The sequence below is a fragment of the Caenorhabditis elegans genome, chromosome V, assembly GCF_000002985.6.
Source record: "Caenorhabditis elegans chromosome V".
NCBI classification, from domain to species: Eukaryota; Metazoa; Nematoda; class Chromadorea; order Rhabditida; family Rhabditidae; genus Caenorhabditis; species Caenorhabditis elegans.
The window spans coordinates 15352414-15376458 of NC_003283.11; the positions used below are offsets into that span (position 1 = coordinate 15352414).

Below are 24045 nucleotides of genomic sequence, written 5' to 3' on the forward strand. Positions count from 1 at the left end.
TCATTTATACTACATTAAGATCTCTGTATCAGACAATACTCGGTATAATACCAAAAGAGAAACAGTATAGGCGGATGTGCTCATAATTTCCGTGCAGATCTCATTTTTTGGGTGTGGCTTTTTGCTTAAATCTACTGATGCGCAGTTATTACTTATTTTTATGACACATGAAAATATGTTCGAAGCAGTTCAAGGAACGATTTTGGTTTTTCTTTGTTCACTAGGAGTACTGATAAACTTGTTCTGCATATTTAGTATTTGCAAACTATCAGCTTTCAAAAACTCCTTTGGCTACTTATCAGCGAACCAAGCGTTTGCCGATGCTTTATATTCTAGTCTCTATCTTTTTTACTTTTGTTTCATGGATTTTTTGTGAGTTGGCCAAGGTTTTTCTCATTAAGAGGGTTAAAAATACACAAATAATTTGTTTCGATTAGTTAGAATGACTTCAAAAGACAGAATTTTATAGCAAAGATGTGGAGAATATGTTATGGTAGTTCAAAGATTTCTTGAAAAAAAAAGTCTAAATTTAACGAAAATCTTCGAATTTGCAAACTGTAGAGTATCCTTCTTTTAATTGACTATCACATTTTCTTGTAGATGGGTAGATTTGTAGATTTATGTAGATTCTATGTAGATTCTTGTAGACAGTAAGCAACCAAATTTTGTTACAACGTTGAATGTACCCCTTCCCTTCAACTTTTTTTGATCATTCTAGAGATGTATTTCTCTTCCAAGAAAACGTGTTCATTTTTGGCTTCTTGGTGGCTGTTTTTCACGATGTGTCCGTGCTAACTCATTTTATAATTTCGTTGAATCGATTTATATCTGTTTGGTGTCCGATTTTCTATAAAACAATGTTCAATTTGAAATATACGAAACTATTTATTTTTGCCGTTTGGTTGATTTCGTTTTTAATCGGATCGTTATTTCATATTGGTTAGTTGGTTTTTGTTTTGTTTTTTTTGTTTCACTCCTTGAATTCAATCTTACAGTTTTATGTCGCATTCGGTTCAATGCAGATTTAATATTATTCACCATTATTCTGGCACCATCCTATTGTTTTGAAATTGGACGATACGGTGATTTATTTCGAAATTCGTGTATTGTAATAATCATGATGATTTTGGATGTATTCACATTGATAAAAGTGAAACTGATTTCCAATGAAATAAAGAAATCTGTCAGCGAGCAAGCGGTCCAACAGTTCACGAGCCGAGATCGCCGATTCTTAGCACAAGCCGTAACTCAAGGGTCGCTTTTTCTTCTTGCTACGATGGTTTTTTTTCCTACACGGTTTTCCGTGAATTCTTGGGTTACTTTCCTGGGCGGCAATTCATGTGGCAGATGGGTGGGTTACTTTATTTTTGCAATTTTAAAATTAGATAATAAAATTTACAGACTCATCATGATTCTCTTCAACCCGGAAATAAAAAAACTTATATGTAATATCAACCAGGTCTCTAGCGGCGTCCTTACAGCTTCATAGCAAAACAATAGCCTTTGGGTTTTATATGGAACTAAATAATTCATAAAACGTTAAATTTTCAAAATAAAACATTACATTATTGATCCATGGTAAAAAATCGCGCTCTGGCAAAAAGTTCGCACCCAATTTATTCCATTATCTCCCACATTTCATTTTTCGCGCACCATGGACAATCGCTGACGGACTACTTTTTGGCCGAGCCAAAATGGCCAAATCCGCCAAACTCACACATTTCAAAATATAAGGGGGCATTCGTAATAGACCAACATGACCAAACTTTATTCATAAATACTCCAATACTAATATCATGGAGCAGAAATCTATGACACAGAGTCATAGAATGTCATTGACAAGCAAGAAATGTATCTGATTTGTCTGTTTTTTTTTTTTGAAAGTAGTCTGTCTGGCACTCCCTTTTCTTGTTTTTAGTTGTTTGTCATAGATCTGGGAAAGGTTAATGAGAACGAAATTGTCTTCAAGTCAAACAGAAATTTCACGTTAGCTGAAATGTAATTCCATTTTCAGTTTTTGAAAAATGTCATAATTCAAAACGAATCTTCTAAGAGTGAGTTGTATTTTCCAAATTTTTCAGTCAGTTTCGAAAATTTGGGAATTCTCAAGGAAATGAGAACACAAAAAAACAACAAAATTAAATATGAATCTTGTTTTAAAGTTGTATGTGGGCATTCTAGGGCCACAGACACCTTAGAGAATCGGTATTCAAACTAACAAAAATAACAAAGAAAAATAGGAAAATGTTAATTTTTGTTTGATGTTTGATTTTTGTTTGGCGCTTTGTCACGTTTTTATTTTCATCATATCTCAAAAAAGTTATTAAAATTGTCGAGTAAAGACTTCAAAATAAATTCAACACTGCATTTTACATCATTCAAAAGTGCATGTCTCTCTCCTTATCAGTTCAAAAACGTCAAGTACTGCAAAGTCTGTAGGTTTATAGTTTGTAGTTTTTTGTCACTGCACCGAGATTACGTCATTTTGATTTTTCGATTTTAAAAATGCCGTGACAAATTTCTGATAACGCTGTATTTTTATCTGTTAATATATTTATATAAACGGTGCTCCAAAAAACTTTTTTATATTTCCCTAATCACAATGAACATTTATTTTCTAGCCTTTATTGCATTTTTGATTTCACAATCAGAAGTATCTTGTGAAGTTCCACGTAAGATTTTTTGAAGGTTTTTTTGAAAATCAACCTAATTTCGTGTTAGAGTGTGAAAAAGGATTCATTATTTTTGACAAACCACACAATTTGTTAAATGGAACATATTTCCCGGATGGATTCAAATCTTCTAGCCCGCAACTGTTTCCAGACAATTATAGCTGCGACTTCAAAGTAAATATTTTGATATAAATGTGGTAAAAATTCTAACTTTCATTTTACAGATCAACGTGCCGCAGAACTATTTTGCAACTATCCAATTAACTGTAAATATCACAAGTTCAAATAATAAATCAGCCCCAGTCCAAGCGGTGGATCAAATGCAAAACGTTGAACAGTGAGTCATAAGCACAAAACTATCAGGAATTAAAAGAAACTATGATGTGGAAAAATTGGTGTTCCATTTTTTTCCTTTTCCAAACTATCAGAAAACTACCATTTAAATATTTTTGAGAATAAATTTTCAGAGTTTTTTCTACGAAATCCGAGTCGTTTTATTTTGTTTCCAATGGAGGAAACATAAAACTATCCACTGGTAATCGAAAAGTTCAATTTGGATTCTCAATTTTCTGGGACACATGTAATTCTTTGGATTTGATATATGCCATGTTAGCTTTAATTTTTTCAGATCAATTCATACAAACAAAATATCTGAATTTCTCCCGATCGGCAACTTTACCTCCACTTTACTCAAACATGCCTGACCAACAAGTCGTGATCACTGCTGATACCAGAATATCCGCCACAATTGTGCCACCAGGTGTCAAGGACAGCTTTCAATACTTGCGTGGAGTACTGTTCTTCGATGGAACTACCAGAAACTCGACGTATCTTGGAACAGGACTTCAGTTATTGACGGGAAAATCACAATATGTTAGCACTTCGAATCAAATGCTAATTTCGTATATTGGTGATTCCTGGGCTGTAAACAATAGTCCCATTGTGCTTCAGGACTATGAAAATACAAAATCTATTTGCAAATTCGAGTGGATTTTGTGTCCAGATGACCAAGACTGTGACGGCATTGTTTCATTGGATGGAACAAAAGGTTCAGTCGCCCTACAACTATATCACAACAAATTCGAAACAAGCTTCGTTTTAAATAAGACACTTGGCTTTGGTAAATTAGAGGTTTTTGATGGCGGGGTCACTAAAACAAATTTGATCACAACTTATGAGTGGGTTTCTTGAGAAAAATGACACAAATATCACACACCCAAAATTACTTTCAGTGTAAACAGAAGCGAGCTTAACCTACCTCAAGAATTTTTTGGCCGGTTAACAACACTTGTTTTCACAGGTGAGACCGCGTCTCTCACCTTCACACGAAGAGATGATGCATTCGATGAGACAACTTCCTTCGGAAGAAAAGGATTCATTTCATCCGACTCATATGGAAACTCATTCCAAGAAGCTTTCCATATCAACGCACCCGTAAAAAATCCGGACACTATATTTAAAGTTAACATTGCTACAGCGGATTTAAGTGGGTCAACCACACTAATAGTATATTGCTATAGATATATCGAGTTAACAAGAGAACTGAGGTAAATATTTCACAAATGAAATGGCGCGGTATTCACTTGTTAAAAATTCTAGTCATTTCTGCATATGTTTAGATCTCCTATAAGGGCCGGAGGAGGCTACCCAATATAGGGGCTTGGTCCCAAAACTGATTTCAAAAAAAATTCTACTCATTATGAGAAAATTTAGTTAATTTTGATTTTCGTAATGCATTTTCGTATAAGTTTTCCTGGCAACTTTGTGACAGAACAACAAATTGCAAAAATTAGAAAACTTAGAATATTTTTTTATCAAACTTTGTTTTTTTTTAACACCTAGTTTCAAAGTTGTAAAAAAACATACCCTCCTGATAACAGCTGATTTAACTTTCTGGAAAACAATTAAATAACTTTGCCAAAAGCAAAAAGTAAAAAAGGTGATTGAAAACAGTTTGTTAGTTGAAAATATTTCGCTAACTATTATGGTAGTCGAGTTATACGCGTTCGAACAACTCAGCAAATCACCGAAAAACCGAAAGTAAAAATAGTCTTCAAAATGGATAAACTGATTGGTGTGCTGAAGCGTTGAAAAGTAAAGTCTAAAAATTACAATTTTGTTAAAAACATAGCATATTTTAGAAAAAAGTTTTCGTAAGTTCTTTTTCAATTTGATTTTTAACTCAAATTTTTAAGTTTACGAGTTCCATCGCAATCCTCAATCTCTTCAATTTCAGCTTTAATTCTACAAATCTTCCACCTCTCAACACTACTATAACCTTTCACGGAAACTTTTTGCACATTGAATATTACCCAAACGGTACCGATTCAAGCAAACTATTTCTCAATTTTGATATCGAAAAGTCTGTGACACGTTCTTCTGAATTCTTTTTCGCCTGCGTAATTGTCTTTCTGTTTTTGTTTTGAGAATTTATTTATTTTTTCTGTCTTGTAACTTTTATTTGTTTCAATAAATGTTTAAATTCTATGAATCTGTTTTAGGATTCACATATTTAAAAAATGCATACTTTTTGATTGACGATTTGAAAAATCTCAAAAATTCAGCATTATAGAAGCGATTTCAAACAAGTTTTTTATCATAACATTCATTAAACATAATAAAAAGGGAGCAATTTGAAAGGAAATTCATTGAAAACAAAAATGTCCCGTATAAGCTGTGAAAATACAATTCAGACAAAAATTGGTTTTAGCTATAAAATTGTCCTCCACTCTTCGCATGATTTCTGAGAAGTTGGCATGGCTCAAATTGGACAGATTCGTACACTCCGGCAAACCTGTCCATCGCCGCAACCAACTTGCCCGCTCCATAAAGATCGACAAACCGGAATGGGCCTCCCCAGAATGGTGGGAAACCGAGACCAAATACAGAGGCTATATCTCCGTCAGATGGTGAGCTAATAACACCTTCTTCAAGACAAAGAAGTGCCTCATTGACAAATCGAGAGACGAGACGAAGTTGACGGTCCTCAGGAGATGAGCTGGAAAATATTACGATTATTACTATATTCAAATCGCTACTTGTATATATTTTTGTTCAGTTTGATGTATGATCTCCAAAGAATTAAACATTTGAGGGCTAAAAAAGCGCAGCCGACATTGATTGAGATTAGCCATGGATAATTCGCGGTGTGCGGATATTGTTTTTAAAAAAAATTAAAAATAATTTCCGGGTTTTTAATAAACACATTTCGTAGTGAGAACTAAAACAAAACTATCAAACATTTTTTATGTGGTTCTAAATTTGGAAGAAACATTGCCCGTATTTTAGCTGCGCCGGTCGGGAATTAGTTTCTAAAAACTATTTTTTTAATGCGTATTTAAAAAAAACTCACACAGATTTGATTGGTGTCAATTTATACTTTTCAAACAGCTTTGCCGCCTCTTGGTTTACTTTCTTGCTGCCTTTTGCCCCATCTCCGTACACAAAGATTCCCTTTGAAGTCTTACGCCCCTTATGTCCAGCGCGCACCAATTCGGACAACAAATCAACCGATCCTCCATGAACACGTGGACCTAAAGCGGTTCCGAGATATCGAGCCACGTGTTCTGCGACGTCGAGTCCAGCTTCGTCGGCCAACGTCGCAGCTCCCACAGGGAATCCGAATTTCGTTGTGAGTTTGTCAAGTTCAGATGGTTCGACACCTTCCTGGAGGAGACGGACTATTTCCGACATCATTGGGCTTAGGCATCGGACGACGAAGAAGCCGGGACAATCCTTGACGACGACGACGAGTTTTCCTTGCTTTAGTCCTAGCTGAGCAGCAGTTGCAAGGGTTTCTTTAGATGTTCCATCATGAGTGATAATTTCAAGTAACTGCATCTTTTCAACTGGAGAGAAATAGTGCATCCCAATAACCTGAAAATTAATTTAAACTGTAAGTGATTTATAAATTCAATACCATACTTTATCTGACCGAGAAGACGCAGCGGCAATATCCTTGATTGGAAGAGCAGAAGTATTGGATGCAATGATTGTGTTTGGTCCAACGACGTTTTCGATTTGCCTAATAACTTTATGCTTCAGAGGAAGATCTTCGAAAACCGCCTCAATAACTACATCAGCATTCTTCATGGCGGAATAATCAATTGTTGGCACAAGATGGTTGTAGATTTTTTCTCTTTCCAATTTCGAAATCTTTTGTCTCTTGAGCTGTCTATTCAAATGTGTAGCCACGTGATTTTGTCCTCGTTCAACGCCTGCCTGGTTGGCATCCAAAAGAACTGTTCGAATACCCTTATTGATAGTTACATTCGCAATCCCTGCTCCCATGAATCCAGCTCCGACGACAGCGATTTCATTGACCGGAAGTCCTTTTCCGTATTTGTTCTTTTTAGCATTAGTCGATCCTTCGAACAGTCCAAAAAGTGCTTTTGATTGGAAAGTTTGTGAAAGTTCACCAAATGCCTGAAAGCTTTGAACTTGGCAAGTATTCTCTCATCTCTGATCTCTCAATCTCTGATTTTTTTGAAGACTAAAAATTCCCTAATTACGAAAAATGAAATTCAGGCGTACGAGAAAAGCTGACTGCAAACTCTAAAAAACTATTTTTGTATAACTTTTCACACTACTTCAAGTCTACGGATAGACAATTGAAAATCGAAAACAAAACTGGAAAAACGATGAAATCAAATTGTCTTACCTTAGCCTCAGCTTCATATCCATTTTTTGGGTCTAGGTATGCCGTCCGGACAACGTCAAGAATCTTGAGTGGAGCCGGATAGTTCCCATTGGTCAGTTTAATAAGCTTATTCTTAGCCATCTTGAGAATCACATTGTCCAGTACAAATTTGCTAGTCATGACTGCTTGCGTAGCATTGTGCACAAATCCTTTGTCTCTGTTAATTTTGAGTTTTCCATTGGCAAGCTCCCGTGCCGATTGCACTGCGATTTCTTCAAGATATTTATGAGTGGTTTCGGTTGATGTACAAATTCCATCCCCAAGTGGTTGAATAACACGATCAACAATTCCAATTTTCATAGCCTTATTTGCCTTGATTCTCTTGCCAGTCAATGTCAAGTCGAGAACATTCTGAACAGTAGTTAGCTTTGGTAGTCTTTGAGTTCCACCGTCTCCTGGCATTATCCCAAGAGTCACTTCTGGAAGTCCCAAGAGTGTCTTTTTGTCGTTCACAGCAATGCGGTAGTGACAAGCAAGGGCGATTTCAAGTCCACCTCCCATACAGCTTCCCATGATTGCAGCGACTATTGGTTTCTGGCTCAGCTCGATGGTCAATAATTGTTTCTGGCCCTCACGAAGAAGGTTTGAAACTCCAGCGGCTGTTTTTTCTGCTTTAAACATTTGAATATCAGCTCCAGCAACAAAACTATTTGGTTTTCCGGACATGACAACAATAGCTTTGACACTTTGATCAGATTGAAGCTGAAACTTATAACTATAAAAAAGAAATCTCTTCAATCTCACCCTATCCAATGTTTCGTTCATTTCCGCGAACAACGCTTTATTGAGCACATTTTCTGTTGTGTTTGGCAAATCAATTTTCATGACAGCCACGTCACCTTGTTTCTCAACGCGATGAGTACTGTGCACGGCGAATGCAGACTGTGAGAACAAACGAAACGAGAGATTTGTTCGAAACACCGAAGACGATCTATGAACAACACGTGATAACATCTGTAATAATGAGGTTTGAAGTAATATATATTTTGAAATTAATTGGTTTTTCTACGACGTCACACACAGTAAAAGCTATTTTTGTAAATGAATTCCGCATGGCAAATAAATTGAACTTTGATATCATCACGATTTTCCAAAAACTATGAACACAGGAGCTGAATTCATGAAGAGAAATCCGATTTTTTAAAGGAATTTTTCGAAATGAATTACTATTTATGAATTTTTGCGCTTTCCGGCTAAATTTATGGATGTTTTCCAAAGCCAAAAAGTTGATTTTTTTAATCAAAAAATTCGACTGTTAACTCAAAACTAACTAAACCATTTTAACATTTTTCTCAAAATGTTAAAAGGTAAAAAATGTTAAATGTGTTAAAAATGTTAAGCTCATAATTTTCAAAAAGTATCCAAAGAGCAATACTCCTCCTTTGAAGAAGTGGATGTTGCAAATTGTGCGAATTAACGGTAATATTTTAGAGAACACGGAAAAAGTAGAATGGGAAATAAATTTGTGATTAAAAAGTTGATAAAGTAAGAAACCCCGTATGAGAAGACAAGAATCATCTACAGCACGTAGCATGCTCGAATAAACAAAAACTTGGTTAAACTGTTAACTACAGGTATAACTACACTTAGTGAAGTTTAACTGACCAGCAAAAATGTGTTCTCCATGAAAAGGTGGTAGAGCAACAAGAGAACGTAGTGAAAATAGAGAAATAGAGATGAGACAAATGCGAGAACAACTGACTACACGTTGTGTTCATTTGGGTACACCCAACAGAAATGTTTTGATTTTATACTTGGAAAAAACACGTGAACTGTTAAATTACAATTTCTAACCTGTTCCACGGTGTGGATTTTTTAACAAAAAATCAAAAAAACATGTTCCAAGAATTAATTCATTCTTAACCATTGCGTGACACGTGGCATTTTTTTGAGTTTTTTATGGGTTTTAGCTGTTTTAAATCATCCAACTTTCAGCTTTGTTTCAGTTTTTCTTCAATTTTTTTTCTAGATTATCAAAGTTGACAGAATTTTCAAGGAAGACATAAAGAAAAAACTAGAACAACAAATTTTGTGATAAAGAAAAACAACGACAAAGTATGTATATCTTGCGCCAGGAAAAGTCCTCTAACTGACCACTGTGCCCACAACTTTTTTTTTTTAATTTACCATTCTGATAGTTTGATGACTGGTTACAATACCAACATATTTTTAAAATGTTACTATGTCTAGTTTTTGAGAAAATGTAGGTAGTTGTGAAAAAATGGTGGTTCCCTAACATGGAAAGGATCTCGAAGAATCATCAGAAATCTGTTACTTAATAACATATATTTGATAGATGATGATTACAGATAATCACTTCAAAAAAATTAGTTGTTTTAGAGCAGGTTCAGCCAAATTACAGCGTCTTAAAGTTGACTAAAATGCCCTCGTTATAAACATCAAAAGTTTTGATTTTTTGAATTAAAATATGAAGACTTTTTAGTCAACCTTAAGACGCTGTAATTTGGCTGAACCTGCTCTAAAACAACTAATTATTTTTGAAGTGATTATCTGTAATCATCACCTATCAAATATATGTTATTAAGTAACAGATTTCTGATGATTCTTCGAGATCCTTCCCCTGTTAGGGAAACCATCATTTTTTCACAACTACCTACATTTTCTCAAAAACTAGACATAGAAAAATTTTAAAAATATGTTAGTATTGTAACCAGTCATCAAACTATCAGAATGGTAAATTTTTTTTTAAAGTTGTGGGCACAGTGGTCAGTTAGAGGACTTTTCCTGGCGCAAGATATACATACTTTGTCGTTGTTTTTCTTTATCACAAAATTTGTTGTTCTAGTTTTTTTCTTTATGTCTTCCTTGAAAATTCTGTCAAATTTGATAATCTAGAAAAAAATTGAAGAAAAACTGAAACAAAGCTGAAAGTTGGATGATTTAAAACAGCTAAAATCCATAAAAAACTCAAAAAAATGCCACGTGTCACGCAATGGTTAAGAATGAATTAATTCTTGTAACATGTTTTTTTGATTTTTTGTTAAAAAATCCACACCGTGTGTTCAGTGGCCATATTGGTGCATACCGTATTTCTTTTATCAATATGACCATGCATTCTGAATTAGTTTTTGTTGTAAGTCGGTCTCAATAATTTCAGTACTGAATTAATGTTTCTGGCTATACTTATTATAATATTGATTTTGCTAAATATCGTTCACAAATAGTATGTAAGCGAAATTTATAATTTTTAAACCAGAAAAATTGGTAAATACGAAGACATTCAAAAAAAATACGAAGAAAAAAAATGCGCCCTAATTTAAAATATTTGAAAACACATGTGCGCGGACTGTAACACACTTACCCAACAATGGTTGAAATATACAAATTGTTCAAAAACCACATTGATACTTGAAAATGTTCTTGCTTAGTTTTCAGTTTTTTTTTAAACTCAAATCAAATGAAACACAGAACTAGTGATTTGTACATAGTGGAAATTGCGTCGGCTTTATTCTAACAGGAGTCCTAGTGAGAATAATGTAGAAGGCCATAATTTGGAAAAGCGACGAGACCTGTTGAGCAAAGTGCGATGGATAGAAAACTGCTTGCCATGTGGCAAAAAAATTATAGTATTTATTGCATTTGGATTAATTTTTTGCATAATACTCCTCTAGTGATGTTACTCCGTAATTTTAGTAATTGTTCAAAAATCGCTATGGCATTTCCGAAATAATTTCAGCCTATGTCTCCGGCCAACGATCTTATTTTTTCGTGTGATTGTGGAATCGCTTCACGGCACACCGATTTTTCCAATAAAACTTTTACATACACTTGCAGTTCGTTTCATGGGTCAATATTTTATTATGTAAACTCTCGACTTCTGTGAATGACGATTGAATTATCTTTCTTGAAATACTTTCGAATCGCTTCTCGATACGGTCTGTGCACCAACATGATTGCAATGCTCTCAACAAGGCCGTGGAAAGCAAGATAGTCAGTACCCAAGTTATTCCATTCTTGTCGATAATATCCCATTTATGCCGCCAAGAAGATGATTGCAGTTGGAAAAACTACCATAATAAGCGGCTCCGAAATCTGTACTGTGACACAGACTAAAAACACATATTGATCCTTTCGAGTATTCCTCAACATAAGGAGCGATGGGGACACATAGAGATAATATATAAGACATGTCACATGGAATAACATATTACCAGTGAAATGTAGAAACATCAAGATTAGACCAAAAACAAGTAAATTTTGTGGAGCCTCAAAGACAAAAACTGGAAATATGAAAAACTCTCGAGTGGGGCAAGGGTTAATCTCCAGAACTCGCAGCTTTGCTGCAATCTGTTTCTTCACCAATTGCGATTATAAGAAACATGAATGTCATAACGGCGATTATGAAGTAAGTAAAGTAGATTACTCGAGATATTCTGCGAGAAATCCGAAATCGATTTTGAAGTAACGAGCTGCTACGACTCTCAAATAAAAAGACGTATGAACCGACAACACCTGAAATGACAAGCATTGAGCTTTCCAGTTTGTTTGAGAAATAGAGAGAACTATCAGTTGTGAGTGAAAATTCCATCTTATTACGGAGTCAACGAGTCGCTTCTTTTTTGCCACCCCCTCCTGCGCATTACGGGAAACTCATTTTTATTTGAAACAAATTTCATTGTTTTACCTACCCCTCAAAAAATGTTCCGCGCAAAAGAAAAAAAAAATTAAACCAGCGTCTGAAGCAAATTTCAAAATTGGTCGCACACTTTAAATTTGAAACTATTTAAACATCGAAGACGTGAGCAAAACGGATTGTGAATTTCTCGTGACCTCTTACCAAACATTAAGCTACACAAATAAAACTGAGACATTTTTGTTGGTATAATGCAAGTTCATTAACTTTTCAAACCAATTGAAATTAACATACTAGTAGCCGCTATTCCACCAACAGCTGTCTGATAAAATAAAGGAGTTCCAATCCAACTAAGTAGTCCAACACCAGCAAATGCCACTTTTGGCTGGAAAACGTACAAGCTCGAAAGTGTGCATATACAGAAATCAAGTGAAACACAACAAGTGATTCAGGAATAATGGCAATTGCATCGGTTTCATTCTAACCGGAGTTTTTGTGAGAATTATATAGAAGGTCATAATTTGGAAAGGTGATGAGATCAATTGAGCAAAGTGCGATGGATAGGCAACTGCTTGCCATGAGGCAAGAAAATTGTAGGTAAGATTGCATTTGGAGTAATTTGTTGCATAAGACAGTTTTTAACTTCTCTTTTTAAATTCTGATCTTGAACATTATCGGTCTGCTGGTAGCCCTCTTCAATGTAATTTTCTTCTGAATATAATAAATGAGAAGAAATAAATTATCGTTATGGAAAAAAAAGCGTTGACAGGTGATTTTCTTCGAAGTAGATAATTTTCTGGTAATTTTCTTTTCAGTTTAACATATAATAGTTCAAGATTAAAATTTGTATTAATACAATTTTTTCTGCACTAGTGATCCAACAATTAAAAACACTTTGACAAAGCTCTCTTTTAATATTTCATAAGGTGAACTCTCGACTTCTGCGGACAACAATTGAATTATCTTTCTTCAAATACTTTCGAATATCTTCTCGATACAGTTTGTGCACCAACATGATTGCAAGGCTTTCAGCAGCAGACCATGGAATGAGAAACAGACAGCAGCCAAGTTCATCCATTCTTGACGATAGTATCCGAGTTGCGATGTGAAGAAGACGGTGGTTGTTGGAATAACTGCCATTACAAATGCTACTGAAAGCTGTACCGTGACACTGTATAAAAATACTTTCTGATCTTTCCGATTATTGTGTGAGATAACGCGTGAAGGGGAACCATAAAGGTAATATACGAGACAGGTGACATGAAAAAAAACCAGTTAAATGTAGCAGGAAGAATAATATACCAAGAACAATGATGATTGGCGGAGCCTCAAACGCACAAACTGGATGTATAAAAAATTCTCGTGTGGGACAAGGATAAATCTCCAAAGTGGATAAATCTCCAAGTTTTGCTGCATCTGTTTCCTCGGCAAACATGGGTATTGCTACGATTGCTGCCATAGCAGGACCTATAAAGTAAATGTAGTAGACTAGACGTGATAGTCTACGAGATATTCGAAATCGATTTTGAAGTAACGAGCTGCTACGGCTCTCAAATACAAAGACATAGGAACCAACAACACCTGCAATGACGAAAGTTTAGCTTTGGCAATCTAGTTTGCTGGAAATAATAAAGATAACTATCATTTATGAGTAGAATTTCATCGGATTATGAAGTCAGAGAAGCGTTTCGAAAAATCAGGAGCGAGGACGTGAGGGGACGTGCCTCTTTTGTACAGCTGCTTGAATCGCTTGCCCTTTCCGCAGTCCTAGATGGAACCTGGGCATCCCAAAAACGTAACTATATAGACTAACCGTTTTTAACTTTCATTCATATATACATATATCTACAGATTTTACAAAAATTTTAATGTATAATTACGTTTAATACAAAAAAGCTCAACGAAAAAAACTGAATTATAAAATCTAATTGTAAGGAATGAAACATATGCCTGAAAACCTGAATCTATATAGTTTTGTCAGTTTCTATTGTTAGCAAACAAAGAGCTCTCACGCTACTTTATCAAGCTCTGAGACGATTTTTGAAAAAATAATGCGTAACCTAGCCTTTTAAAACATTTAACTAACTTACCAACAGCCGCTAATCCTCCAACAACTGCCTGATAAAGGAATGGCCCAATCCAACTAAGCAGTCCAAGACCAGTGAATGCCATCATTGGCGGGAAAATGTATAAGCACGAAAGTGTGCATAAATAGAAATCAAATAAAGCACAGAACAAGTGATTCAGAAATAGCGGCAATCGCATCGGTTTCATTCTATCCGGGGTTTTGGTAAGAATAATGTGGAATGACATGGTTTGGAAAGGCAAAGCAATAAATTGAGCCAAGTGCGAACTGCTGAAACTGCTTGCCACGAAGCAAGATAATTATAGGATATATTGCATTTGGAGTAATTTGTTGCATAATACTCCTCTAACGTCGTGGGCACATAAAAGAAATCAATGAGAAGTGTGAAAAAAAGAGGTTAGGAAAAAACTTTGACATCTGATTTTTTTCGAAGCAGAGACAGTTTATACCTGCTCTTTTTGAATAACGAACTTACGGAATTTGTAGTTCTATGTAATTATTGATTGATTTCTCACAATTTTTTAAATTGATTTTTACGTGAAAGTATTCTTCTAAGTATTGTGACATCTTCTTTTTTGGGCTAGTTTCTAACTATTTATGATGGGCGCAATTTTGTTCAACCAGTGGATAGATGATGAAGATTTTTTGTTACAGCAGTTATCCTACTTTTGAAGTGAATTCGGTGAATATTTTATTATGTGAGCTCTCCACTTCTGCGGATGACAATTGAATTATTTTTCTTGAAATACTTTCGAATAGCTTCTCGATACGGTTTGTGCACCAACATGATTGCAAGGCTCTCAGCGAGACCGTGACATCCAACGCAGTCGATGGCCAAGTTCATCCATTCTTGACGATAATATCCCAGTTGTGATGCAAACAAGACGGTCGTTGTTGGAAAAATTGCCATTAAAACTGGTACTGAGAGCTGTACCGTAATACTGTATAAAAAAACTTTCTGATCTTTTCGATTATTCTTTGAGATAATGCGTGAGGGAGAGACATGAAGGTAATATACTAGACAGGCGACATGAAATATTGAATTTCCAGTTAAATGTAGCAACAAGGAGATAAAAACAAGAAATATGACATCTGGTGGACCCTCAAAGACACAAACTGAATATATAAAAAACTCTCGCGTTGGACATGGGTAAATTTGCAGATCTCGCAATTTAGCCGCATCTGTTTCCTTTGCAATTATGATTAATGCTACGAGTGCAACCATGAAGGGAGCAACGAAATACGTGTAGTAGATCAGACGAGAGATTTTGCGAGATATTCGGAATCGATTTTGAAGTAACGAGCTACTACGGCTTTCGAATAAGAAAACATAGGAACCAACAACACCTGAAATAACAAACTTCAAGTTCTGGAAAACCAGTTTAATTTACATATTTTTAAAGTTTTTATTTTACTAATGCCTCAAAAGTCAAAAACCCTTTTAAACATTCACAACTAATTTACCAACACACGCTAATCCTCCAACAATTGCCTAATAAATAAATGATATTCCAATCCAACTAAGCAGTCCGACGCCTGCAAACGCCATCATTGGCTGAAAAACGAACAAGCTTGAAAGTGTGCATAAACAGAAATCGAATAATGCACAGAACAAGTGATTCAGGAACAGTGGCAGTTGCATCGGTTTCATTCTAACCGTAGTTTTGGTAAAAATAATGTAGAATGCCGTTATTTGGAAAGGCAAGGTAATCAATTGAGAAGAGTGTAACGGATAGGCAACTGCCTGCCACGTGGCAAGATAATTATAGGATAGATTGCATTTCGAGTAATTTGTTGCATAATACTCCTCTAGCGCTGAGGACATATCATGTAAGTCAGTGAAAAGCATGAAAAGTTATTATAAAAACACTTTGACAGGTGAATTTTTGAAGCAGGAGACAGAAATTTTAAATAACGACTTTACGCGCTTCGTAACTTTAGTAATTCGTCGGAAACCACTTTGATATTTCCAAAATCAGCTTATATCCCAGACCAAAAGCTATTATTACATCAAAATATATTTTCTTGTAAATGCATCAAAATTATCCATTTGGAAAATATCTAATTTCTTCGTGTGATTAAAGAAAAGCTTCACAGCACACCGTATTGATCCCATTAGAAGCAATATTTCACCGAATTTCTCAAGTCCACTACTTGGAGAGATGTTTGTAGTATATTTCATTAGTTCTGACAGGCATTTTTCTCGAAGTAGCTTTGAACCTGTCAAGTGAACATTTTTTTGATGTGATGCTGAAATTTTAATTTGAGGTGAGGTATTTAAAATATAGCAAAATAACTATGAACGAGACAGGCGTGTTGGACAACAACTCACGTGTTAATAAAAGCAGTGTTTTTAAAATTATCGTTTCAAATTTATCCAAGCCCAGATTTTTAAAAGGCGCCCATAGCATTTCCAGTAATTCATTCACAAATTTTTGGTGAATTCTTAAATGTAATCACAATTAATATACGGATTGAACAGAAGATAAAGAACTTCTCTTGCTCAGTTTCACATGGTACAGGAGATAACAATGATGTACCAGTTTGCAGTAGCCACACTCCTTTGATTCCTTCATTAACTGTTTTGATAGCTTGTTCCATAAGAATAAATGCAATTCCGTATTCTGATAAAACTGAAGTTTTTTCGTCGTTTGATAGACTCCAAAATGGTTCAAAATGGTTAGCCCATACAGTGGCGTTCTGGAATCCCAAGCTCATCACAAATCGAATATCAGTAGCCGTCACCTTGAAATTTTTTGGAAGTTTGATATTGTATTTTCTAATTTTTTTTAGATTTAGACATCCTATTTGAAAGAACACAATTATAGATTTTTCTCGGCTGCTTACCTTTTTGATATTCTCATTTTGTCTCCCATATCGTTCCCACTTGATGGTTTGTTTCCTTTGTAGCTCCATTAAATAATCAAAATCAATTTCACAGCTCCCTGATATTGCATCAGCCTTCTTCTTCAAAATCAACTTTATCGGCTTACGTGGGCCAATCAAATCGCGGTGTTGAACTGCTAAAGATCTTAGTTGATTTAATTTTAGGAATTCAACATTTTTTTTATAATAAACCGTTTGGATCCATTCCAACTTTTAGACATTTTTGCAGGCGGCAACTTCTACAGCAATTCTTCTTCTCTGCAATTATAATTACAGAGTTAAATTGAAATAAGTTGGTACTACCAAATAGTATATCACAATTTAAATTGCATTTTCTTTTGATATTTTCACCAACAATTGCTCGTCTGAAAAACACAATGCATCCCAGACAAGCCAGAGCTCCATATTGAGCTCCTTTTGGAGCTCCATGACAAACTTCACACCATGGAATGTTCATGAAATGCTGAAAATTTTGATTTTTATTCTTCAAGACCCTGCAACAATAAAAACTCACGTCCAACAATTTGATTTTTTCAAATCAATTTCGCTTGAAAAATGCAACAGGAAATAAACATATTGACTCGTCATTTTCACCATCAAGAGACAACAACTTGCTGATTGATCAAATAAAAGACCATTTCCTTGAACAACTGCAACATTTTGATCAATTTTATTGGACAGGGGGTGGAGATGGTACTGTAGTGATCAAAGTGTATTGTGTGGGGTGATGTTACGAAAAAATTGATTCCACATGATACTTATAGGGTGAGATTACCGTAGCTTTAAATTTTGCATATTCAGAAAAACTTGGTAAAATTTTGAGTTTACAGAAAAAAACTGAATGGATAAAACAAGCAGGCTTCATTACAGCTTGTGTTTCCAGAGACACTTACAAAAAAAAACTTTCAGAGCTATTTATGCTTCAAAAACAAAATTTAAAGAGTTCAGTAAATGTTTACAAAATTATTCAAAAACAAAAAGAAGTCGAAACCAAACTCTGTCAAGACCATTGGGCATTTTTAAATGTGGAAAATGTGCAAACAACATACATCTGTTATCTGCCAAAAACCCATAATTTCTGTTTGCAATTACGGATGGAAACTTGATATCATGAGATATTATACATACCGTATTTCCTCTATTGACTCAATTGTAGTTTTCGTTTGTTTTATTCAAAAATTGTCAATTGAAAAATTTAAATTTTTTATCGATTTTTTATTGTTCACTTCCAACTTAACCGAGTTATACCCTTTTAAAGTGAACTGGTGGGGTACACTACTATTAAAGAAAATACTGGAAATTTTTGAAATTACTAACGTTATATGTATATGTACATATTCTTTCGACCGAAACAGAATGTAAATTGAAATGCTCTCTAGTCTGATCATTTGCAACTGCTGATAAGAATTATAAATGCACTGTGTCAACTAATACACTTCCTGTCTTTCTGTCAATTGAGAGCTCAACATAAAAATGCATAAAATATCATTCCTGAAACATACGGTGCAGATTTATTCTAAGTCATCCAAATTTTCGCACAGATGACAATTACAAATAAAATATTAGAGGCGGTATCAGTGGATTTGACAACTTCATATTCCATAAGAAGACCTTTCGTAGTAGATCCATACGAGCTATAATAAACTCCCATACTGTCACCATAAACTTCATAGATCAAATTGATAAATGGACGATTTGAAGCAGTGTAGCTGAAATTTCATTTTTAGAAACCAGATTTTTAAAAAACTTTTTACGTTGTATTAGAGACTATTTTTCTATTTTTCCATCCCTGGATGCTCAATTGAGCGGTGTCATTTAAATCAGCAAACTTAATTTCAATCCGGAATTTAACATCATATGAAACATTTCGTGCGTCTATAACCATAAATGCGTCCTGTTGATTGCTAGGTGTCCCATAGAAGTTGGAGACAACATATCCCTTTCTACCAATTAAAGCGGTGTTTGAATTATCATTATAATAAGTTGACATGTTCAGTAATGCTGTTCCTTCAGTCAACACAAATGTTTTGACGGGACCAGTGAATTTTTGAGGTAAGTAGGTGTTGCAATTTGGAGTGCTGAACGAATCATGAATTAAAGAAATGATAAGTCAAAACTGGAACGTTGTTTCAACAATTACGAATGTTAACTTACAATAATGTAGCAGCTAGATTAGTATTGTTCTTTGTAACACCTCCCATAAACACGTTCAACTTTCCTGAAGATCCTTCCAAACCTGTTATGTAGTCGTATTGACCCACATAAGCACTAACTGCAAGTAAAGCTTCTGTACCAGTTGTTGAATTTAAGAAGAACGTGTTAAGTGACGCAAAGTATGACCGATCACTAATTTGAAAAGTTGTTATATTTCTCGTGTTTTCATAATCTTGGAATACAAGTAAACATGGTCCCGTGTATTTGCCGAGCATCACAACTGACAAGTATTGACCACCGGACACAATTTGATTGTTGCTTTCCGAAAGTTGAAGACCAGTGACAAGTGAAGTAGAGTTCCAGCTGAGACCGTCCAATATTATTATTCCACGATAATATTGTCTCCAAAATATTGCTTGAGGAGGCGTAATAAGCATAGAGACACGCGTATCTGCTTTCACTTGAACTGGCTGGTAGTCATGGTCTCTAAATACTACTGGTTGGGCGCTCGTCTCAAATACTTTTAGGTGATACGGTTTCTGGATATCATCTGAAAGTAAAAAAATATATTTTGAAGATAGCAGCATCGAGTATGGATATGACTGTTAATTAGGACCAACTAGGACGTCCTTCATAAGATCTGAAAAACGTTTGATCATTTAAATGGTCAAAGGTTGATAAAATAGTGGACGGCCACTTGCGAGTTTGCACACATTGTGGATGTGCATTCGAGCACGCATCTGCAACGGGGTTGCCAGAAATAAATAAAATCTTTTAAATTTCTCTTTAATTTATCCTCTTCTCTCAAATATTATTTACTTTTCATACTTAAGATGGACTCTGACGAGTCTTTCTTATTTTATGTGTTATTCGATTTTCCCCGATGTTCTTTTATGTATTACATTTTGTTATTATTTATCAAGTTCCAAATAAACAAACAAACAAACCCCTTTTCTAACGATTTACCGAGGTTTGATCAACGTTTTGATATAAAATATTTTTTGTTTGTGCTTGTGTGGAGTGTTTCTACGAGCATAATAACCACGATAGCAAATTCCCATACTTACATTTGTACCAAGTAATGGCGCCGTTGTATTCTTATTTCCCATTTCAACATATAAGAAAATCCGAACAAACCAGTCACTTGGAACGTTAATCTGGGCAATGATATAATTAAATTCGAAAAATTATACAATTTTACTTGGTAGTCACAATCGTAATTATCTGGAAACAGCGGAACATTTGAATGATTGTAAAATGGAGGGTAGTCGACTCCAGATGATGGATCAATGGGTTTATCGAAAGTTATTATCCCATTACATTCTGAAATTCATAATTTTTCATAGCTCATAGATTTGATAAGATTCTCACTGGGAATATCATGATTTATTGCCGAAGCTGAACTTGAAAATATAGAGAGCAAAATGATAATCAAAATTTTAGAATGAAGTTTAACTTGTTGAAAACGACTTAAATAGTTGGTTGCGTACTCTTATTGATAGTGATTCTACGTCATCACAGTACGTTTTCTGTAGTCTTTCAATTAGTCATTTACTCTTTCATATCATTTTTTCCTGATTAATTTTTATATGTAACTTGTTTCAAAACTACATTTTTGTTTATTTTAGTGACCAAATTTGTATATATATCAAGTGTCGATTCTATTGTCACATAAACATTTCCTTACAATCAAATAGTGCTGATCAGGAAATAGCCTTATCATTTTTTGTTTACTTACACATCGTTTGATCTTTCAATTTTTGAAAGAAAAATGTAGTTTGAGGTTGCAATATTTTAGAGTCTTTTAATTTACATACTACCAGTCGTTACGGTAATTGTAATGTGTAAATGTTCAATTATATGTATAATTGATTATAATGGGGCACATTCAACATGAACCTCAATTTTTCCAGACTTTTTTCCAAGATTCGGGAAATAGGCACGGGCTTGCTCATCCAAAAACAATCAATTTGGAACTAAGCATTTGGAACCTATGTCTGGTTTGAACAACTGTTAAGTTGTCAAGTATTAATTTTAGAGTTTTCAGACACTGGCGATATAAGATATAGTTGAGGTTATTAATTTGTATTCAGATAAAACTATTTTTGTAAAAAATAAAAATTGTAGTAATTGAAATTTCATTCACACAACTTCGCCAGTCCAGTTCAGTCTCATGTTGCAAAAAGTTTCACCGTAACCTCTGGGCCAGCCTGCTTGATTTGTTTAAACGTCTTTGCCATTTCAATCTTTTTTCCAGACAATTCAGTCGTCATAATCACCAGCTTATGTTCTCCCTTGGCAGATGGTCGGTGAGTTACAATCATTTCAAAGGAACCATTAGGCTCGATTTTTCCAAACACTGGATTGATCCTGAAATTTTCTATTTTAATTTTGCGTTTTCGAAAGCTGAGTTACAGATAAGTATTAGTAGTCGTCGATCTGATCTTGAACATTATCGGTCTGCTGGTAACATTCTTTAATGTAATCTTCTTCTGACTAGTTGTTGCACAATCAAAACTAAGCGTCACATGGTCAACCGTAACTGCAATGAAAATAATTAAACTATTAGAAAAAAAAATGATCCCACCTACTGAGTGGTGCTTTTTCATTAATACCAATCTTCTCATCCGATCCTTTTTTCTTTTCATCTTCCTCACCTTTTTTCACATCACCATCATCTTCTTTTTTTACACCATGTTCAGCCAATTCCTTCGGTTTCTTGTCATCTACTTCCTTCTTCTCGTCTTTATTTTCTTTCACTTATTCTTTTTTCACTCCCTTGTTTTCCTTTTTCTGAAAAAAAAAACACAAATTGGCATAAAGTTTGCAGCACCCCGCATTGGCCACAGTTTGTTATAGCGCGATTCACGAGCAATTTTGGTAGATCAAAACGAAAGTAGTCAGGCTGACTCCACCACATAGTGCGATAACGTTGCCCGACTTTTTTCGGGTTTTGTATCGCACCTCACGCGCCGGAAGCTCGGCAAAAGCTCCGTTGTGCCGCCTAACTGGAAGCTCCAGCTTGTGCAAAAAAGAATAGCTATCAGAAAAATTACTTACAACTTCCACTTCGTTTTCCTTTTTCTCGACATCATCATTATCCTTTGGTGGTGACTTCTCTTTCGAGTCCGACTTCTTCTCAGATTTCGAGTTCTTCTTTTTCTTTCCACATCCAGTGAAACCTGTCTCCAAAATTGTTGCGAAAAGAATGAATTCGCTCAGCATTGTACACAATTGGTGTGTTATTTTTGAAAAGTTACAGAGACAATCGAACTTATAAGCAAGAGAGTTTGCCATTTCGGGGAGGCTTATCATGCTATGCGATCTAACGGGAAAGTTCATGGAAGTTCATGGAATTTTGCATCAGATTGGACTGCCTTATTAAATCATATATTTCAACTTTGAATCGCTACAATTGATTTAGGCGGCTTTGCAGCTGATACATTCCTTGCTTTGGCTAAATTAACTTTTCCAAATGTGATCATTTTCAAAAAGTGAGTTCGAAAACTTTTCTGCACCAAAACCATGCAACTGATTCCCAAGATTCCGTGAAATGAAACCGTGAATGAGATATGGTTATTGATTGCTGAAATTGAAGTGTCTAGTTTTTTCGTTTTTCCACACTAGCTCTCACCTTGGTTATAATATCCCGTGTTAGCTGAATACCAGATATAACTGATTGGCCCCATGAATACCAGCATAGGAATCAGAACTTGTAGAAGAGTTCCCCAGAAGAAACGGAGTTGCATTTTACGAGTCTCCGCAGACACCCGTGAACCGTGGAGGAAGACAAGGTGATACCAGGTGTGAGAAACATAAAATACTCCTTGACTTGTGAGGGTTAGGAATTGAAATCCCATCAATGAGGTTAGCATGAGAGGGTTGTCACAGATAAAAAATAGAGAAATATTGAAGTATTCCTTGTCAGGACATGGGACATTCTAGAAAATCACTTTGAAATTCTAACCAATAGCGATTTTTCGTAAAATATAATCTGTGATTTTTGTAGTTTGACGTCTTTGGTTTTGTAGTTTGTTTTCTTTGGTTTACGTAGCTTATAGTATGTACATTTGGTATAAAAATTATTGGGGCGTTCCGTGGTATTTTTTTTTTCAAAACCGGAGTGAGAGTGTTTTTATTTTCTAGAATTCAAAAAAATGGAAGAAAATTTCAAATTTTATTAAAAAATTCCTGATTAAAAATAAAAATGCTAGTTTTAGTAAACTTGAATTTGTTGAAAATTTCCAAAACATTATTTCCGATTTTCAGGAAATGTCACTACCTTTAAAAAATCCATAGCCAGTCTCTCAGAGTCCAACTTTTCCAGATACGGAGGGAGTACTGTAAGCCAAGCAATTCCATAATTGATCAGCTTAATAAAAACCCGAGCCCATCGCTTTTTAATCCTCCATTTTGTTTGTAAAACATTTTGGCGATTCTCAAAAAATGCAACAAATGAGGCTGTGTAGGCTGACACTAATGATTGAATAGAGTAGGAAAGAATCCATGAAGGTATTCCAATTAATTTTCCAGAACCAATAAAAAGGATTGATAAAGATGGGAAAAACATGTACGGAAGTCCCAACAAAATGAAAGTGATATCTAGGCAAACTGTCCAAATATGGACAATTAATAAATCCCATTTTCCAGAACCCAACTGTTTCGGGGTAATTTTAATGATACAATAGAATCCATAAATCCACAAGGGTACTGCAAATATAGTGACTGTATGGACACCAGTGTGAACGTAATTAGAAGTTGAAAAATATGAAGTTGGTTGCTGGCATTTAGAGTAATTCGTGTGGTAGTAGTTTTCCATTTTGCAATGAAAATGCAGTCTAGCACATGTGTTCAGCTGGGAGTAAATTCAATCGCTTATTGGCTAGTTACTCACCAGTGATCAGAGAGTTCTCGGAAGTATCTGCTTACTTGACATAGATCAGTAACGCGGAAG

At 35.0% G+C, this 24045-nt stretch overlaps 5 protein-coding genes, 2 non-coding genes and 6 pseudogenes across 14 annotated transcripts; 4 read left to right on the forward strand and 9 right to left on the reverse strand.

Annotated features, from left to right (window-relative positions):
- The first annotated feature begins 262 nt into the window (after window positions 1-262).
- srx-58 (G-protein coupled receptors family 1 profile domain-containing protein) lies at window positions 263-1572 on the forward strand. The gene is made up of 4 exons (NM_074408.4): window positions 263-372; window positions 719-939; window positions 996-1351; window positions 1402-1572. The coding sequence occupies exons 1-4, from the start codon at window positions 362-364 to the stop codon at window positions 1447-1449; spliced, it is 636 nt and encodes a 211-aa protein (NP_506809.3). The 5' UTR covers window positions 263-361; the 3' UTR covers window positions 1450-1572.
- On the forward strand, window positions 941-961 carry 21ur-14520. Its single transcript, NR_070034.1, has one exon.
- A 1028-nt stretch (window positions 1573-2600) lies between the features above and the next one.
- On the forward strand, window positions 2601-5158 carry C29F3.7 (CUB-like domain-containing protein; the record flags this gene model as incomplete). Of its 2 annotated transcripts, none has more annotated exons than NM_171555.8 (7): window positions 2601-2672; window positions 2722-2846; window positions 2897-3009; window positions 3140-3252; window positions 3301-3850; window positions 3905-4219; window positions 4909-5158. In NM_171555.8, the coding sequence occupies 7 exons, from the start codon at window positions 2603-2605 to the stop codon at window positions 5096-5098; spliced, it is 1476 nt and encodes a 491-aa protein (NP_741643.2). The 2 variants fall into 2 exon arrangements, with proteins under 2 accessions (NP_741643.2, NP_001122870.1); NM_001129398.4 differs by having other exon boundaries at window positions 2603-2672; window positions 2824-2846; window positions 4909-5098.
- Window positions 5159-5263: 105 nt separating this feature from the next.
- Window positions 5264-8325, reverse strand: ech-1.1 (Trifunctional enzyme subunit alpha, mitochondrial; the record flags this gene model as incomplete). Its single annotated transcript, NM_074409.6, has 5 exons — window positions 5264-5670; window positions 6025-6548; window positions 6597-7097; window positions 7333-8073; window positions 8116-8325. The coding sequence occupies 5 exons, from the start codon at window positions 8323-8325 to the stop codon at window positions 5379-5381; spliced, it is 2268 nt and encodes a 755-aa protein (NP_506810.1). The 3' UTR covers window positions 5264-5378.
- Window positions 7265-7414, forward strand: C29F3.9. The gene has a single exon (NR_070035.1). It is a non-coding gene; the product is annotated as an Unclassified non-coding RNA C29F3.9 (non-coding RNA).
- A 2448-nt stretch (window positions 8326-10773) lies between the features above and the next one.
- Window positions 10774-11009, reverse strand: R08H2.15 (annotated as a pseudogene). The gene has a single exon. A coding segment is annotated over exon 1 (236 nt).
- A 181-nt stretch (window positions 11010-11190) lies between these two features.
- On the reverse strand, window positions 11191-12600 carry srh-106 (annotated as a pseudogene). The gene has a single exon. A coding segment is annotated over exon 1 (1410 nt).
- A 284-nt stretch (window positions 12601-12884) lies between these two features.
- Window positions 12885-14412, reverse strand: srh-107 (annotated as a pseudogene). The gene has a single exon. A coding segment is annotated over exon 1 (1528 nt).
- Window positions 14413-14745: 333 nt separating this feature from the next.
- On the reverse strand, window positions 14746-15876 carry srh-108 (annotated as a pseudogene). The gene is made up of 2 exons: window positions 15516-15876; window positions 14746-15398 (listed from the first exon to the last, which is right to left on the reverse strand). Coding segments are annotated over exons 1-2 (1014 nt in total).
- A 180-nt stretch (window positions 15877-16056) lies between these two features.
- nhr-269 (Nuclear Hormone Receptor family) lies at window positions 16057-17394 on the reverse strand (the record flags this gene model as incomplete). Its single annotated transcript, NM_001356765.1, has 6 exons — window positions 16057-16301; window positions 16384-16496; window positions 16546-16796; window positions 16899-17074; window positions 17130-17195; window positions 17241-17394. 6 exons carry the CDS (start codon window positions 17392-17394, stop codon window positions 16057-16059), a joined length of 1005 nt encoding a protein of 334 aa, NP_001343586.1.
- A 1059-nt stretch (window positions 17395-18453) lies between these two features.
- R08H2.8 lies at window positions 18454-20537 on the reverse strand (annotated as a pseudogene). The gene is made up of 6 exons: window positions 20463-20537; window positions 20293-20414; window positions 20159-20248; window positions 19092-19641; window positions 18692-19015; window positions 18454-18646 (listed from the first exon to the last, which is right to left on the reverse strand). Coding segments are annotated over exons 1-6 (1354 nt in total).
- Window positions 20538-21262: 725 nt separating this feature from the next.
- On the reverse strand, window positions 21263-22388 carry R08H2.10 (annotated as a pseudogene). Its single transcript has 4 exons — window positions 22152-22388; window positions 21749-21884; window positions 21507-21633; window positions 21263-21461 (listed from the first exon to the last, which is right to left on the reverse strand). Coding segments are annotated over exons 1-4 (699 nt in total).
- A 98-nt stretch (window positions 22389-22486) lies between these two features.
- On the reverse strand, window positions 22487-23910 carry srh-52 (Serpentine Receptor, class H; the record flags this gene model as incomplete). Its single annotated transcript, NM_074415.1, has 3 exons — window positions 22487-22677; window positions 22726-23032; window positions 23374-23910. 3 exons carry the CDS (start codon window positions 23908-23910, stop codon window positions 22487-22489), a joined length of 1035 nt encoding a protein of 344 aa, NP_506816.1.
- Window positions 23911-24045: the final 135 nt, after the last annotated feature.